At 37.3% G+C, this 13,990-nt stretch overlaps 1 protein-coding gene across 2 annotated transcripts in view; it reads left to right on the top strand.

Annotated features, from left to right (window-relative positions):
- The window catches only part of fibpa (fibroblast growth factor (acidic) intracellular binding protein a), a 105,611-nt gene that overhangs the window by 21,509 nt on the left and 70,112 nt on the right, over positions 1 to 13,990 (top strand). For both annotated transcript variants that reach the window (XM_028802896.2, XM_028802914.2), the window contains 2 exons: positions 12,926 to 13,052; positions 13,152 to 13,252. In XM_028802896.2, coding sequence (XP_028658729.1) covers positions 12,926 to 13,052; positions 13,152 to 13,252 — 228 coding nt within the window. The remainder of the gene's footprint in view (positions 1 to 12,925; positions 13,053 to 13,151; positions 13,253 to 13,990) is intronic.

Here is a 13,990-nt window from a genome sequence, read left to right on the forward strand (position 1 = left end):
CCATCCGCCAATAGCATCTCTTATATGAAATCAACTGGGCAAACCAACTGAGGAAGCAAGTACCAGAAGTAAAAAGACCCATTGTCCGCAGAAACCTGCGAAGCAGCGAAAAATCCGCGTTATATATTTAGATATGCTTACATATAAAATCCGCGATAAAGTGAAGCCGCGAAAGTCGAAGCGATATATAGCGAGGGATTACTGTATAAAGCATTTTTCTCACAACCCAATCAGTACTCCAGCCTTCCTACCAACACTGGTTTGCATACATAATTAGGCATGTGCTGCATGTATGATCTAGAACAAGCCTTATAGGAACCCTCCCCAAGAAAGAAAACACATGTGACCGTATGAAATGATAATAATAAAGAAAGATGTATTACTATTTACAAGGTGTTGCTATTTTCTCCATTTAAGAAAAAAGAGCAAAGTATCTACACAGATGGATCGGAAATAAAACGGGTGTTCCAGCTGCTTCCAGAGCCACAACTTCAAACAATGTAATGAGTCAGTCTCATGTCACTGCTTATTCGCATGGCTAATGTGTGCACCAAGATCGAAACTCAATGAGCACAACAATGTGAAATATATATATATATATATATATAAATTTTCTTTTCTTTTACTTATTTCCAGTTTGTGGCTATTTGTTGTGTTTTATTAGTGGTTGTTGTTTTGTCAGCATCTTTTGTTGTTTGATGTATGGTCGCACAGTGATTAGCACTGCTCCCTCACAGCTCTGATCACATTTTTGTCCACAATAATTGGTCCAGCATAGGTGGCAAATGCTTCCCTAGCCTCAGGAATTTTTGAAATGCCACTGCACCATTATAATTCACTAGAAGCTAGTTCAGTTACTCCTTCCTCATTGACTTCAATGCATTTCACCGAGTTCAGTGAATTTGCAAACTTTTCTAGGAAATTCATCAAACTTACAGTACAGCAAATTCTACAGGGTTTTGCTCATCACTAGTCATGAGTAGGAAAAGCTTGGCCATTCAAATACATTTTTTTATACCTCACAGTGTTTGCCAGAGAGGTTAATAAATAATGTAAAAAATGTCTTTTTACAACAAAAAACTTTTGATAAATTTAATCACATTTACAATAGGCATCCATCCATCCATTTTCCAACTCGCTGAATCCGAACACAGGGTCACAGGGGTCTGCTGGAGCCAATCCCAGCCAACACAGGGCACAAGGCAGGGAACCAATCCCAGGCAGGGTGCCAACCCACCGCAGATTTACAATAGGATTGCCTACAAAAAAAAAATCTAATTTTAATTGAATCACATTTTCTAATTTGTAATGTGGGATGTCAGAACACTGTTGTTTGCTTGACATTGTAAGTTTAATTATTGAGCAAGGGAGAGTCTTGCAGGAATGCAATTGCTAAAAGGCAATGTCAGAATTACATCTCTCAACAACTCATAATGAGTTTTGCATGAAAAGCATATCACATTTAAGGAGTACAGTTGTGTGTAGTGCAAGGTAAGGGTGACTTTTGAGCAGCCACTACACGCGAAAACCGCCGGAGTATGAACAGGAACATGGCATAAAAGTGAACAAAAATCGCAGACAAATTGCTGGCAGAAGGCTACCCACTTTCAAAATTCATATTATAAATTAAATCCTTTTGCTTCAAGCTTGCATTCCCAAATATATTTACCACCATAGCCCCTCCTTTTGTGGTGCCCTATGAGTTACTGAGTGGTAGATTGAGGTTAAATGGTGGCTTTCCCACTAATTTCGGTGGTATGAAAACACTATTGTGATATACACATAAGCTTGAAGGATAGTGTAGTTCAGTTAAGTCAAATATATAAAATGGCATAGTATTTGCATAATGCATTCGCATATAGCACTTTACGCTACTTCTTAAGGCCCATTTATACTTGGGTGCAGGTTGCTGCAGACACATTCATACAGAGAAGATACACACCCTATTCTGTTTATGGTTCAACTACACGATGGCAGAATTTTTTTTTTTTGCCTTTATGTATCTATTTTGCAGATATTTCCATTTCTGCTTGCACAAACTTTAATCTTTGCTCAGGGTGTGGGTGATTTCTTGCCTAAATCTATAAACATTTTCCTATCTCTGTTGGCTTATAATGTTGTATTGTGTAAGCGCAGATATCGACACTTCACAACTGTTCCTTAAACTGGTGCATGTTTTCTTTTTGCGCATGTGTTGTAGATATGCACAGGGCTGTGTGGTTACAAAAATGTGGAGACATGGTTGCCAATATGAGAGTCTGCGTACCAAGAATGATCATGAAATTTACACCACAAGCACCCTTGCGGACTGTTGCAGTGATGCGGACACATCAAGTATAAACTGACATTTATCCTTTGAGCTCGAACTGAAGTCATTGCAATTTGTACATAAATTGCCCATCGCTACAACTGATTGGATGGTTTAGTGAGGTCTTTAGACTGACCCTGCCACAATTGCGTATGGCCTCTGGCAGTGCACAAAGAAAATGATCAAGCTTGACTATAGAGGAAGTAAAATGATTTATGGTGTCCCACAGTGTATGCTTACTCATCATTTAATTCACTTGGATCCAGCACAGTGCTTGGTGCACAATATATAATTGAAGTTGTGCTTATAAGAAATTTCAATTTTTTTTTTAGATTTTTCGATCCTTTGTTGGTTGAATCTGCTGATGCAGAATACTCAGATATGTAGGTCTGACTTTACCTTATTTTTTAAGTTTTCAAGTTTGTTTTTCCACTTGTAATAAGCGTAATGCTTGCTTTTTAGGAACAATTAATAGAGCAGTATTAAAGGAATTAGGCATAAGTAGCAAGAAGGAAAATTGAGAAAGTTGATAAAATGAAGTGAGCAGTAGCAGTACATGTAGCCTACATTTCAGCATGCAGTAATGCATGCACTGCAGAAACATGAAAAGGTCAGTTTGAGTGAACTCTTGGTCTTCCCTCAGTGTAGTTTGTGGTCTGTATTGTGCTTCCAGGCTGTGAGGCTAAAACTCTGTTCTCTAAGGAGTTCAGCAGCTAAAAGAGACTCTAACCCAATATCCAAGACAAGTTTATTTGCTGGGGGACAGTACAGGTTATAGAACCTGAAAAAATAAAATGTGGACATCTCTACCATGTCCTATCACAAACAACCTCCATATTCATCAGATAGATGACAGTGTACTCTAGGGAATCCATTCCCGGGCTCCCGATTCCCGGACATTTTTCATTCCCGCATTCCCGGGTATGAAACTGCTGTAATTCCCGGGGAAACAGGAATGGCCAAGCTCGCATATATAGTGTGTAAATGTGTAAAAATCTATCAAGAAATAAGAGTTATAGTTGAAAATAATTAAGGTGGCGCCATTGCTGCAGCTTGCACTTCATCAGACAACAGCTTTGAACAGCAACTTGAAATTGCAATGCGTCAGTCTGTTGCATCCGCATTATCTGTGCCAAGAATCTTGCCATCACAGAATGATGACAAGAAACTGGATGCATCAGTAAAAGCTGAAATGGCGGTGTTTCAGCGCAACGGTAAGTGCGGGCGTTGTTTAGAACAAGTGTATCAGTATCCGATGATTGTGCCGCCTACTTCAGTGGAGGCAGAGCGTGCTTTCTCAGCGGCTGACAACACACTGGACACGTTAATAATAATAATAATTCATTACATTTATATAGTGCTTTTCTCAGTACTCAAAGCGCTATCCACACAGGGAGGAACCGGGAAGTGAACCCACAATCTTCCACAGTCTCCTTACTGCAAAGCAGCGGCACTACCACTGCACCACCTGTGAAGACGTTGTGCTTTCTACGCTCTTATTACCACAACTAAAGGTACATGTCCTTATATGACAGCATAAACTGCTTGTAGATAAGGTTAGTCTTTTATTTGTGTCAACATACTGCAGTTGTTTTATTAAAAATAAGTGTCGGTCGTTCTAAAACCGTTCACATGCGAGATTCCCATGCACTGTGTCATATCCGGGAGCCCAGGATTCCCGGGAATGAAATGCGGGATTCCCGTATTCCCGGGAATGGATAAACCCGTCCGGGAATGGATTCCCTAGTGTACTCTTTGTTCTATAAAGTCTGCTAAGCTTGCTCCAACCAGAATAATTGCTATATAAATGTTGCGGAGTATAGCAAACATTTCTTAGAAACCAGTAACTCTTCATCATTAATTACCAAATGACAAAGACTAATTATGAGACAAAGGAGAAGCAGTGCTCAATACCTGTTTTCTCTATTCATTTTCTCTTATAAAATTATGTGTGTACTAATTGTTAGTGCTAATGTTATGCAAATGTAATTTATTTAACAGTTTTTGGGAATTTACTATCTCTTTTTTTAATCTTGTATACATACATATAGCAGAGAAAATAAGTATTGAATCTCAGAAAATATATTTCTAATGGGACTATTGACTTGAAATCTTCACCAGATGTTGGTAACAACCCAAGTAAATCCACACATACAAAGAAAATAAAACAAATAAGTCCATAAATTATGTTGTGTGTGTGTGTTTTTTTTGTTTGTTAAAGATGTATTGCATGTAGTTCTGTGAAAAAGTATTTGCCCCATCCTGATGTCCTATATTTTTGTAGATCTGTCAAAGAGAATGGCTTCACATCCATAGACAAAATATAATGAAAGATGAAGAGGACTAAATTAAACATATAAAACCAATTCTAAATTGCTACTTAATATGTAGTTCTGTGAAAAAATATTTACCCCTTCCTGATGTCTTATGTTTTTGTAGATCTGTCAAAGAGAATGGCTTTAAATCCATAGACAAAATTTAATGGAAGATAAACAGGACTAAATTAAACATATAACACCAATTCTAAATTGCTACTTAATAAATTTAAGTAATAAAGTCCACCAAGACCTCTTTTGCCCCTGTGAAAAGGTAAATGCCTCTTTAATTACTCACTCAAACAGCTGACAAAGTTAATTGATAATTAGACTTAGCTGACTGAACACAGCCAGACTTAATTGTAGTCGGATCTGTTGAATCTAAACCTCACCGTATATTGACACATAGCATGATATTGAAGTAGTCACCAGAAGGTTTCTAGTAGAACACTATGCATCGATCAATGGAAATCTCAGTACTCATGAAGGAGAAAGCTGTTAAAACTTACTAATCAAGAAAGAATTACAAAGCCATTTTTAATTGTCTGGGAATCCACAGCACCACATTCAAAGGCGTTATCTCAAAATTGAGAACCTTCAGAGCAGTGGTGACGTATCCCAGGAAAGCCGGCCTTCTAAAAGATCTACAGGCCCCTGTAGACTTTTCTAAAGTCATTGTTCATGACTCCGTAAATAAGAAGGATACCCTGTAAAAATGGAATTCATGAGTAATTAGTAAGGTATAAACCTATGCTATCCAAGAATATCTGTGTTCATCTTGTGTTTTCTACTAAACACCTAAAAGTTTATACAAGTCAAAAGTAGAAAGTTTTTGCAACAGCATTAGAATAGCAAGAAAATTAAAAGAACAGGCAAGAGGTGAACTTGTTCTATTATTTTTGAGGTCTTCAATGGGCCACAACAGGGTACCATTTATACTGCAGCATCCAGAATAAAAAAATCTATCAGCACTTCTGGACTCACCTGGAAAAGCAGAATCTGTCTACTTTTTGTCTCCTTTGCAGTTTTTTAATGAAGGTGGTCTGAATAGTTTTAATTACTTTTCATTGCACATGGAAGTTAAAATCCAAGAAATAAACAGAAAAAAAGCAGTTTAAACCCTCAGTCTTTCTTAAAAATATGACTGAATTCGTCCTTCCAATTCTGTGCCTCAGCCGCTCATCTGAAGAGGTCTGTTCAGCTGCAGAGGATGCTCTCCGGCAAACATGTTCAACCCTTTTACTGACTCACACCCTACCACCATCATTGGTATCCTTAGGGAAACTCACAAGCCCTGCTTCATTCAACCCTAGACCACCGCTTTTTGGTGTCCATATGATTGTTCAGAGCAGAAGGGCATCCCTGCTCTGAATGGGGCCTTTTCCCTACTGCAATGCCTCCTTATCATCACAGTGACTCTGCTGCAGTCCTGACTTTTCTCTCATCCTCCTTGATCTTTGTTGCTTCTTTCTGCATCCCCCTTACTGTTTTTCCAGGAATTAAGTTTGAAAGAAAAGAAGACTGATTAAGGGCTTAAAGTTGTCAGGCAACATTCCAAATTTCCCGCATAAGCCCTGTTTAAATTTTAAAAAGTGGATTCATTCACTTTTTGCCAGTTTATTAAAACATTAACATCCTTCTAATGTTTGGGGAAACATAACCAATAATGTAAAAGATTTCTCACAGTTACTAATGATATGCAAGCAGTAGTCTTTTTACCAATCATCATCAAGCTGTTTTTTATGATATACTGTGAGCATACTGTAAGGATGATTCAGAGTTGCTGCTTGAGAAAGAATCAAAGTTGGTTAAGGCTGAAGAAGACACAATTACAGTAGAATGAGATGTTAAAAATAAATGGCAATGGGCTTGGTTGGAAGAAAAGGAGTGGTGAGGAAAATGCCTTGGTACTTGGTGTCATAAATTAAATCTGGGGCATGTTTTTGCACTGTGTGGAAATATAGAAGTTCCCAATTGTAAGCTTAAATTTTTTTTTCCAGTTGAATCTGTGGTTGAGTTGTAGTTTTGAGAGACTGCTATTGAATTGTTACTTGGTCTGCACAATATGCGGATAAAAGTTCATCTTTATTTTTTGTAAAAATAAAATGCAAAATATATGCATTAGATGTGTGTTGCATAATTCCAAATTCAATTCAAAAGCAAAAATTAATTTCTGCAAGTTGCACTGTTTTTTTTTATGTACATAGTATTGGAAGAGTTAAAAGGATAGAGGTCCCACTTGTGTGGTGTGTTAATGTGAAAATGACCTCTGTGGAACTTGTATATCCCATCTCTCTGACAGCACGTGAACACAGCATTTGAAGCTACACTGCAGCATGGGTAGAAAAAACTTGCAATACTGTTACACCATGGCACAGATTAAATGCTCAGGACAGCTGTTTGTCTTCTCTGATTTACATGAACCTTGCCTGAAGCGACAGGCACCACATCTGCATTTAGTTACAGTGTCTGCATCCCAAAAATATGTATTGCTGCAATTATTGCATATTCATAGTAGCCCAACCACTCACTGACTGTAAAAAGATGTCAATGGATTAAAATTTACAAGATTGACCGAGCTGCAGGGTTGGTTTTCTTTTTATAATCCTGAAAGATTATTGAAATAATAGACTATGTACTTCACTTGTTTAAGGGCACAAAGTTACTTTATTTTGCAGTTATTTACTTTTATTATGTGCTTTCTGTCAATTATATATGTTGCATTTCTTCATTTATGTTGTACTCTACTTTTATTTTTATAGCTGTAAAAAGAAAGTGAAACACTTTTTTTTCATTGTTTACAAATTTAGTTACTTTGAAAATGTTGCAATTTTCTTTTTCATTTGAGTTATTTCACTGGTTAAATCATTTGTCATAGCAAAAGGAGGCACTTAAAGTATACATATTGAATGTGTTCATGTTTCAGCACTTAAAATGTATGATGAAAGGAAGCACTTAAAGTGTGTACATTTAAAAATTGTAGAAGGCTTGCACAGCTTAATACAGGTTTTCATTAATTTTTTTTTTATTTTATCCCCTGCTGATATCCTTACAATAAGAAAAATAAGGAGACACAAAGCATTGTAGGATTTCCCCACTATGATTAATTAACATGGAACTTAACAGTAGTAATTATAACAACAACCTAGGGGGCTTCGCCACCTGCTCGCTTTGCTCGCCAACTCCCGTGTTTGGTTTTCCAGATACACACTTTTAAGATTTTTTTTTTCTTTGAATTGTTGCTATTTCATTAGTTTCACTTTTATTTCATAACTTCTGTTAAAACAATATTTGTAGTCTTGCGAGTCCCAATATGCTGAATCTTTTTAATGAGGTCAGGATAGGTTTCTCTGGAATTTCAGCACAGACAAATTGATCTACATCATCAGTAGTTAATAATTTTTTTTTTACAAAGTAAAAAAGTAAGTAGAGTTCTGCATTGGACTCCTGTCTGTAAAGTCGTGCTATTTTCCTCTCACAGTTCCAAAAGTACATGGGTTTACCAAGGTGATACCCCAGCTTTTGTCTAGGTTTTTGTACAAGGGCTAGACAGAACGTTTTTGACTCCTGGGGTAAATGTAGCTTTTTAAATAAGCAGACAGATAAATATATATACTTGAACAAAGTAACCAATAAATGCATGTGTGGTAAACTCCGTTTTTGAAATTCTCAAGATTCTTTATTTGTCACATGCATAGTTATACAGGGGGCGGCATGGTGGTGCAGTGGTAGCGCTGCTGCCTCGCAGTTAGGAGACCCGGGTTCGCTTCCCGGGTCCACCCTGCGTGGAGTTTGCATGTTCTCCCCGTGTCTGCGTGGGTTTCCTCCGGGCGCTCCGGTTTCCTCCCACAGTCCAAAGACATGCAGGTTAGGTGGATTGGTGATTCTAAATTGGCCCTAGTGTGTGCTTGGTGTGTGGATGTGTTTGTGTGTGTCCTGCGGTGGGTTGGCACCCTGCCCGGGATTGGTTCCGATGGATGGATGGATGGATAGTTATACAGGACAACACGCAGTGAAATGCATCCTGATCCGCTTATCAAAAACTGTACAACGTTAAAAGAATATCAGTTAAATTAACAAAAAGTCATAGATTGAAAGATAACAGCATAGTAGAACATAATAAATAAGTAAAATTATGTGAATAAAGTAGAATCAAGTGTTAAATTGCAATAGTATAGTAATTATTGTGCAAAACCAAAGTTAGACATAGTTAAATGAGGCAGTTTGTTTGTTTGCGCTACTGCGATCTTTACTTTCTTTTTTTATATTTTCTAATTTTCCTACTTTCATATCCTTTAACTTTCTCCACATGTGTATAGCGCTGTTTTTTTTTTTTTTTTTGAGTCTTTCTAATTTCACTGGTTTCATAGTCTCTAACTTGCTTTGCATGTGTTTAGCGCCAACGTTTGTAAACGTCATTATGAAGTTCTACTTTGTCATTTTACTCATTGTCTTTTAATTCTGAGCCGTACAGTACAATACATAGAACAGAATAAATCCTCAATACAGTATAAAAATAAAAATTCTAGAAGTACGGAGTAGAATTTCACAATAGATGATATCACATAATATGATTTGGATTTGTTTTAAGTCCTGGAGACCTCATTCATCAAGCTGCCTCCCCCATTTTGCCATTCCACATCTGAAATAGCGCTAATCCGACGAAAGGACCCCTCATTCCCACGTCCCATTCATCAGGGATGACTTTACCTTAGGCAGGCAATCTACAATTTAAATAGATTACTTTCTTGTGAATTGTTACATATGCATTATTTTCACTTTTACTTTAAAAACTTTTGTAAAAACAATACTTGTTTCCTTATTTCCTGCCCAGCGCGAGGTTACATCTCTTTCTTGCCAGACGTATAATACTGCTCGTGTTTGAAGGGTGTTGCGGCTGAATGTACGCTAAGGATATGCCTTTGGATCATTTGCTGTCTTTTTGCTGCTTGCTAGCTGCCTCTTCTGCTTGTCGCATGTCGTTGTCTTAAGAGCTGGGAACACATGATGCTTGCCTGCCAAAAGCAATCCAACAACTGCTAGCTTAGAGGTCTGTTGACTTGTTTTAAATGATGGCTCACTGCCTGGTCTCGCGTGACGTTGTAAAAGCAGTCTTTTATTTCTGGCCACGGGCGTGATTGAATTCTTTCTTGCAGGATGTATAACGCTGCTTGCGTTCGGTTGGGGTATCTGCTGTCGTAGCTTTCTCCACGTGTATAGCGCGTTTTTATTTTTTTTTGAGCCTTTCTAATTTCACTGGTTTCATAGACTCTAACCTGCTCTGCATGTGTTTAGCGTCAACGTTTGTAAACGTCTTTATGAAGTTCTACTTTCTTTTATTCATTGTCTTTTAATTCTGAGCTGGGTTGGACGTGCTTTTTTTTTCAATTCCACTTGTTCCGGGCTGATAATTACTTTCCTTATTTTCTGAATTTGCACCTCGATTATTCTTTTTTGCCTTTTTTCTGTCCAACGCATTTGAGTCTCTTTTCTCCGCACCTGATTGGACGTGCTTTTTTTCCATTCCACTTGTTTCGGGCTGATCATCACGTTCCTTATTTTCTAAACTTGCACCTAGATTATTGTTTTTCTTTTTAGCATTTTTTTCTCTCCGTCGCTTTTGGGTCTCTTTTCTCCGCGCTTTTCTTTCTTCTTCGTTTAATTGTCGACGTTTCATTTCTACTCTATTCATTTCATTTCTGCCCTATTCATTTCTACCGTATTGACCTTATACACTTTATATGCACTGAGAGCCCTGGAGCTGTGTGTGCTGCATGACTGCCTTTACACTACTGATTTGTCTTTTTTGATATTGCTTGTAAGTAGGGTGTGTCTTGCAAGACTCTCGTTCTATGTTCCCGTGAGACGCACCGTGGCAGGTGTCTTTCGTCTTGCGGGTCTTTAAATTATCTTCTGAGAAGATCACATATCGTAGACTATCAGGACAGGGGACAGGATTTCTTTTTATAATAGAGAGATCACTTTTATATAGCACTTTACATTGATAGTGAGAAGCCACTTCATCTATCACCAATGGACAGCACCCGCCTGGATGATGGGACAGCAGCCATTTTTCACCAGTACGCTCACCACACATTAACAGTTAGGTGAAGGGTAAGAGAGATAGTAAGCAATTAAGGATGGGGGACATTAGTTGGCCAAAATGGACAAGGCCATGATGGGCAATAGAGCCAGGACATCAGGAATACACCCTTGTTTTTCGAAGGATGCCCAGGGATCTTTTATGACCACAGAGATTTAGGTCAATCTTACCTGAAGAACGACACTATTTTTACAGCACAATGTCCCTATCACTGCACTTGGGCATTGTGATCTAAACACTTTCTATGGGTTAAGTGCCCCATTGATGGCCTTGTCAGCACCTCTTCCACCAGCAGCCCAAGCTTTTTCTAGATAGTCTTCCATTTGAGGCTAAGGACCTGTACTTGTATTTGGAACATCCACTACCCAACCCCCTAACTACAGGGTCACTACAGGGTCATGGGGGTACAGCCAACACAGGGCTGCAAGGCAGGAAACAAACCCCAGGCAGGGCGCCAGCCCACCGCAGGGCACGCACACACACACACACACCCACAGGGACAATTTAGAATCGGCAATGCACCTAACCTGCATGTCTTTGGACTGTGGGAAGAAACCGGAGTACCCAGAGGAAACCCACGCAGACACGGGGAGAACATGTAAACTCCACACAGGGAGGACCCATGAAGCGAACCAAGGTCTCCTAACTGCGAGGCAGCAGCGCTACCATTGCCAGTTCAATTTCCATCACTGCCAGAAGTGATCCTACTCTGTTGGGTCCTTGAGCGAGGCCCTTAACCTGAAAATTACTCCAGGACACTGTACAATGGCTGACCCTGCGCTCTGTCCTCCAAAGGACATACAGAAAGACCATTTTTCTCTAGGATTTAATAAAGTATATCTAATCCAAGTACTGGCTGGGTTTAAACTTGCTTAGCTTCAGGCTATTCTAATGTGCATGTGGTATGGCTGCTGGAATTTGAGAACTGAGTTCAGTGTGTTTTGCTTGGGCATGAAAATTTAACAATGTATTGATAAAATAGATAAATAAACATTGGTATTAATGTTCCTCATTCAAATTTTCAGTCAAATAAAAAGGGGCAATATGTGACAGAGTTGAATTGCAGGACAAAATATTATATACTTAGCATTATAAAACTGTTCATTATTTTTAGACACCTAGAAATGGAATATTGTAAAAATTGCAGCTCATTGTCTAATCCAATGTTTCAAAGGAGTAGATGAGAAATAATAAAACTGCTTACCAAATTCTCATCTTTTAATTAGTCTAACATCTGGGCTGTAAGTGAACTGTTAGATGCATTCTTTGCAACTTGATATAGTGTTTTAAATAAATGACACTTGTATTGTGGCACAGTAATTAGCACTGCACTTAAGAAAGTAGAAAAGTACAATGTTTTTCACATTTGTTATCTGTTTTTCATCTCTATATACTTTTTAGTTCAAGGGTTGCAACGGATATTTCTTATCCACAATAATAAAGAACAGACTAAATTGCTCCCTGTGTGTACAACGTACCATAGTTATTTTTCCTAGAATTGTTCTTAGAAAACAATGGCAGCTATGCTGCTGGAAGGAAATTCCATTAGTCAGAATAGTTGCCTTTGCTGAAGAAAATGTTCTATAAAAACCTCAGTGCCCATCTTCTTTTCAAACAAAACTATCACATCAGACTTTTTCACTAACATACAATAGATATCAAAATGCACACTCCATTATCACAAACATAAGATTTTGCTAATGGAAAGACTACCATCAAATCCAATTGTATCTGAGCTTTTTTCTACCTTTTGATTAGTGTGTTTTGCAGAGACTAATTAAATTAACAAAGCAACATTTTAACTTGAATTAGTTTTGTTTTTATGCTTTTACTTCAGTCTGTCTATATGCATTAGTATTTGCTCATGTTATTTTTTGTCATTTTTGTTGCTGGCACTTCCCTGTTCGTACATTTTATCAGCAGCTTAAGCAGTATGTGTGAGTGCTTAGACACATTCAACCAGCAGCAGATCTTGTAGTTGATGAATTTGTCATGTTAGAACAACATAGGTGCATGATATTGCCTATTTATTTATTTATTTATTTATTTATATAGTGTTTTAGATCACTCTTGCTGCTGGTTCTGGTTCTTATGCCTTATATCAGTCTGAAATTAGAAGATATTTACATGTGTCAAAAAAGTAAATTATGTGTGAAGCTGATGGCTGTATTTACAGATTTTTCATACTTTTATTTACAGATACTATGCTTTTGATGAGGCATTTGTGCGGGAAGTTCTTGGGAAGAAATTGTCCAAAGGTACTAAGAAGGACCTTGATGATGTTAGTGCCAAAACTGGCATCACCCTCAAAAGTTGTCGCCGTCAGGTGAGGGTGTTTGACATCAAAAGTCATTAAGTGTAATGTTTTACTACTAATTTTAATATGTAACCTGATAAACATTTTATTCTTTTTTTTAAATTATAGTTTGATAACTTCAAACGTGTATTCAAAGTGGTGGAAGAAATGAAGGGCCCACTTGTGGAAAATGTACAGTGTAACTTTTTGCTTTCTGACAAGCTTGCCAGGTATGAAAAGAGATATAGTAGCTCTTTGATAACTGAATCTTGGTAAATGTAGTGGTTTCTTTGATTAAATATGTACATTGTTACTTTCTTATTTTTTATACTTCATCTATATTTTATTATGATATTTTAAAAAAATTTTAAAAGATAAATGAATTAAAATTCAAACCTCAGAACTTAATGTTGCAGTCAGCATAGGAACTGGCCTTGTGTGATATAGTTCGTGGCACTGTGTTGATTCTTGGGTTTTGAATTCTTCTACCAGCTCAATACTAGACCAGTGACATTAACAGTCTACTCTTCTTGTACAATCTATATGAAAATGGCTGCATTGTTTCATGCTGGGATTTTTTTCCAACACTCCATATGAAAATATAATTTTTGCTATTAAAATTTAATATTCAGGAATATAACTGTAATTTTAAACAGTGGCAAGTTTTCTTACTTAAGTTAGAAGTCAAATTAAAAATTAAATTTCACTGAATTATTACATTTTTGTGACCAATTCTAATTTCCATATTTTTTATTTTTTTTAAATTTTTTTACCTATGATCTTCATTTTACATATGATAATATCACTTGTACTAATTAATACTACTTAATGTGATGATTTCCTAATTCAGAGCATACACCCATAGTCACTAATCCTGGGTAACAGAAACAAATATTTTGGAAGTTTGAGTGCTTTTTACAAATTATAAATTTGGTTGTTTCCTATAGAGTCACTTTAGATACTCACAG

This window comes from Erpetoichthys calabaricus, chromosome 1 (genome assembly GCF_900747795.2).
Source record: "Erpetoichthys calabaricus chromosome 1, fErpCal1.3, whole genome shotgun sequence".
NCBI classification, from domain to species: Eukaryota; Metazoa; Chordata; class Cladistia; order Polypteriformes; family Polypteridae; genus Erpetoichthys; species Erpetoichthys calabaricus.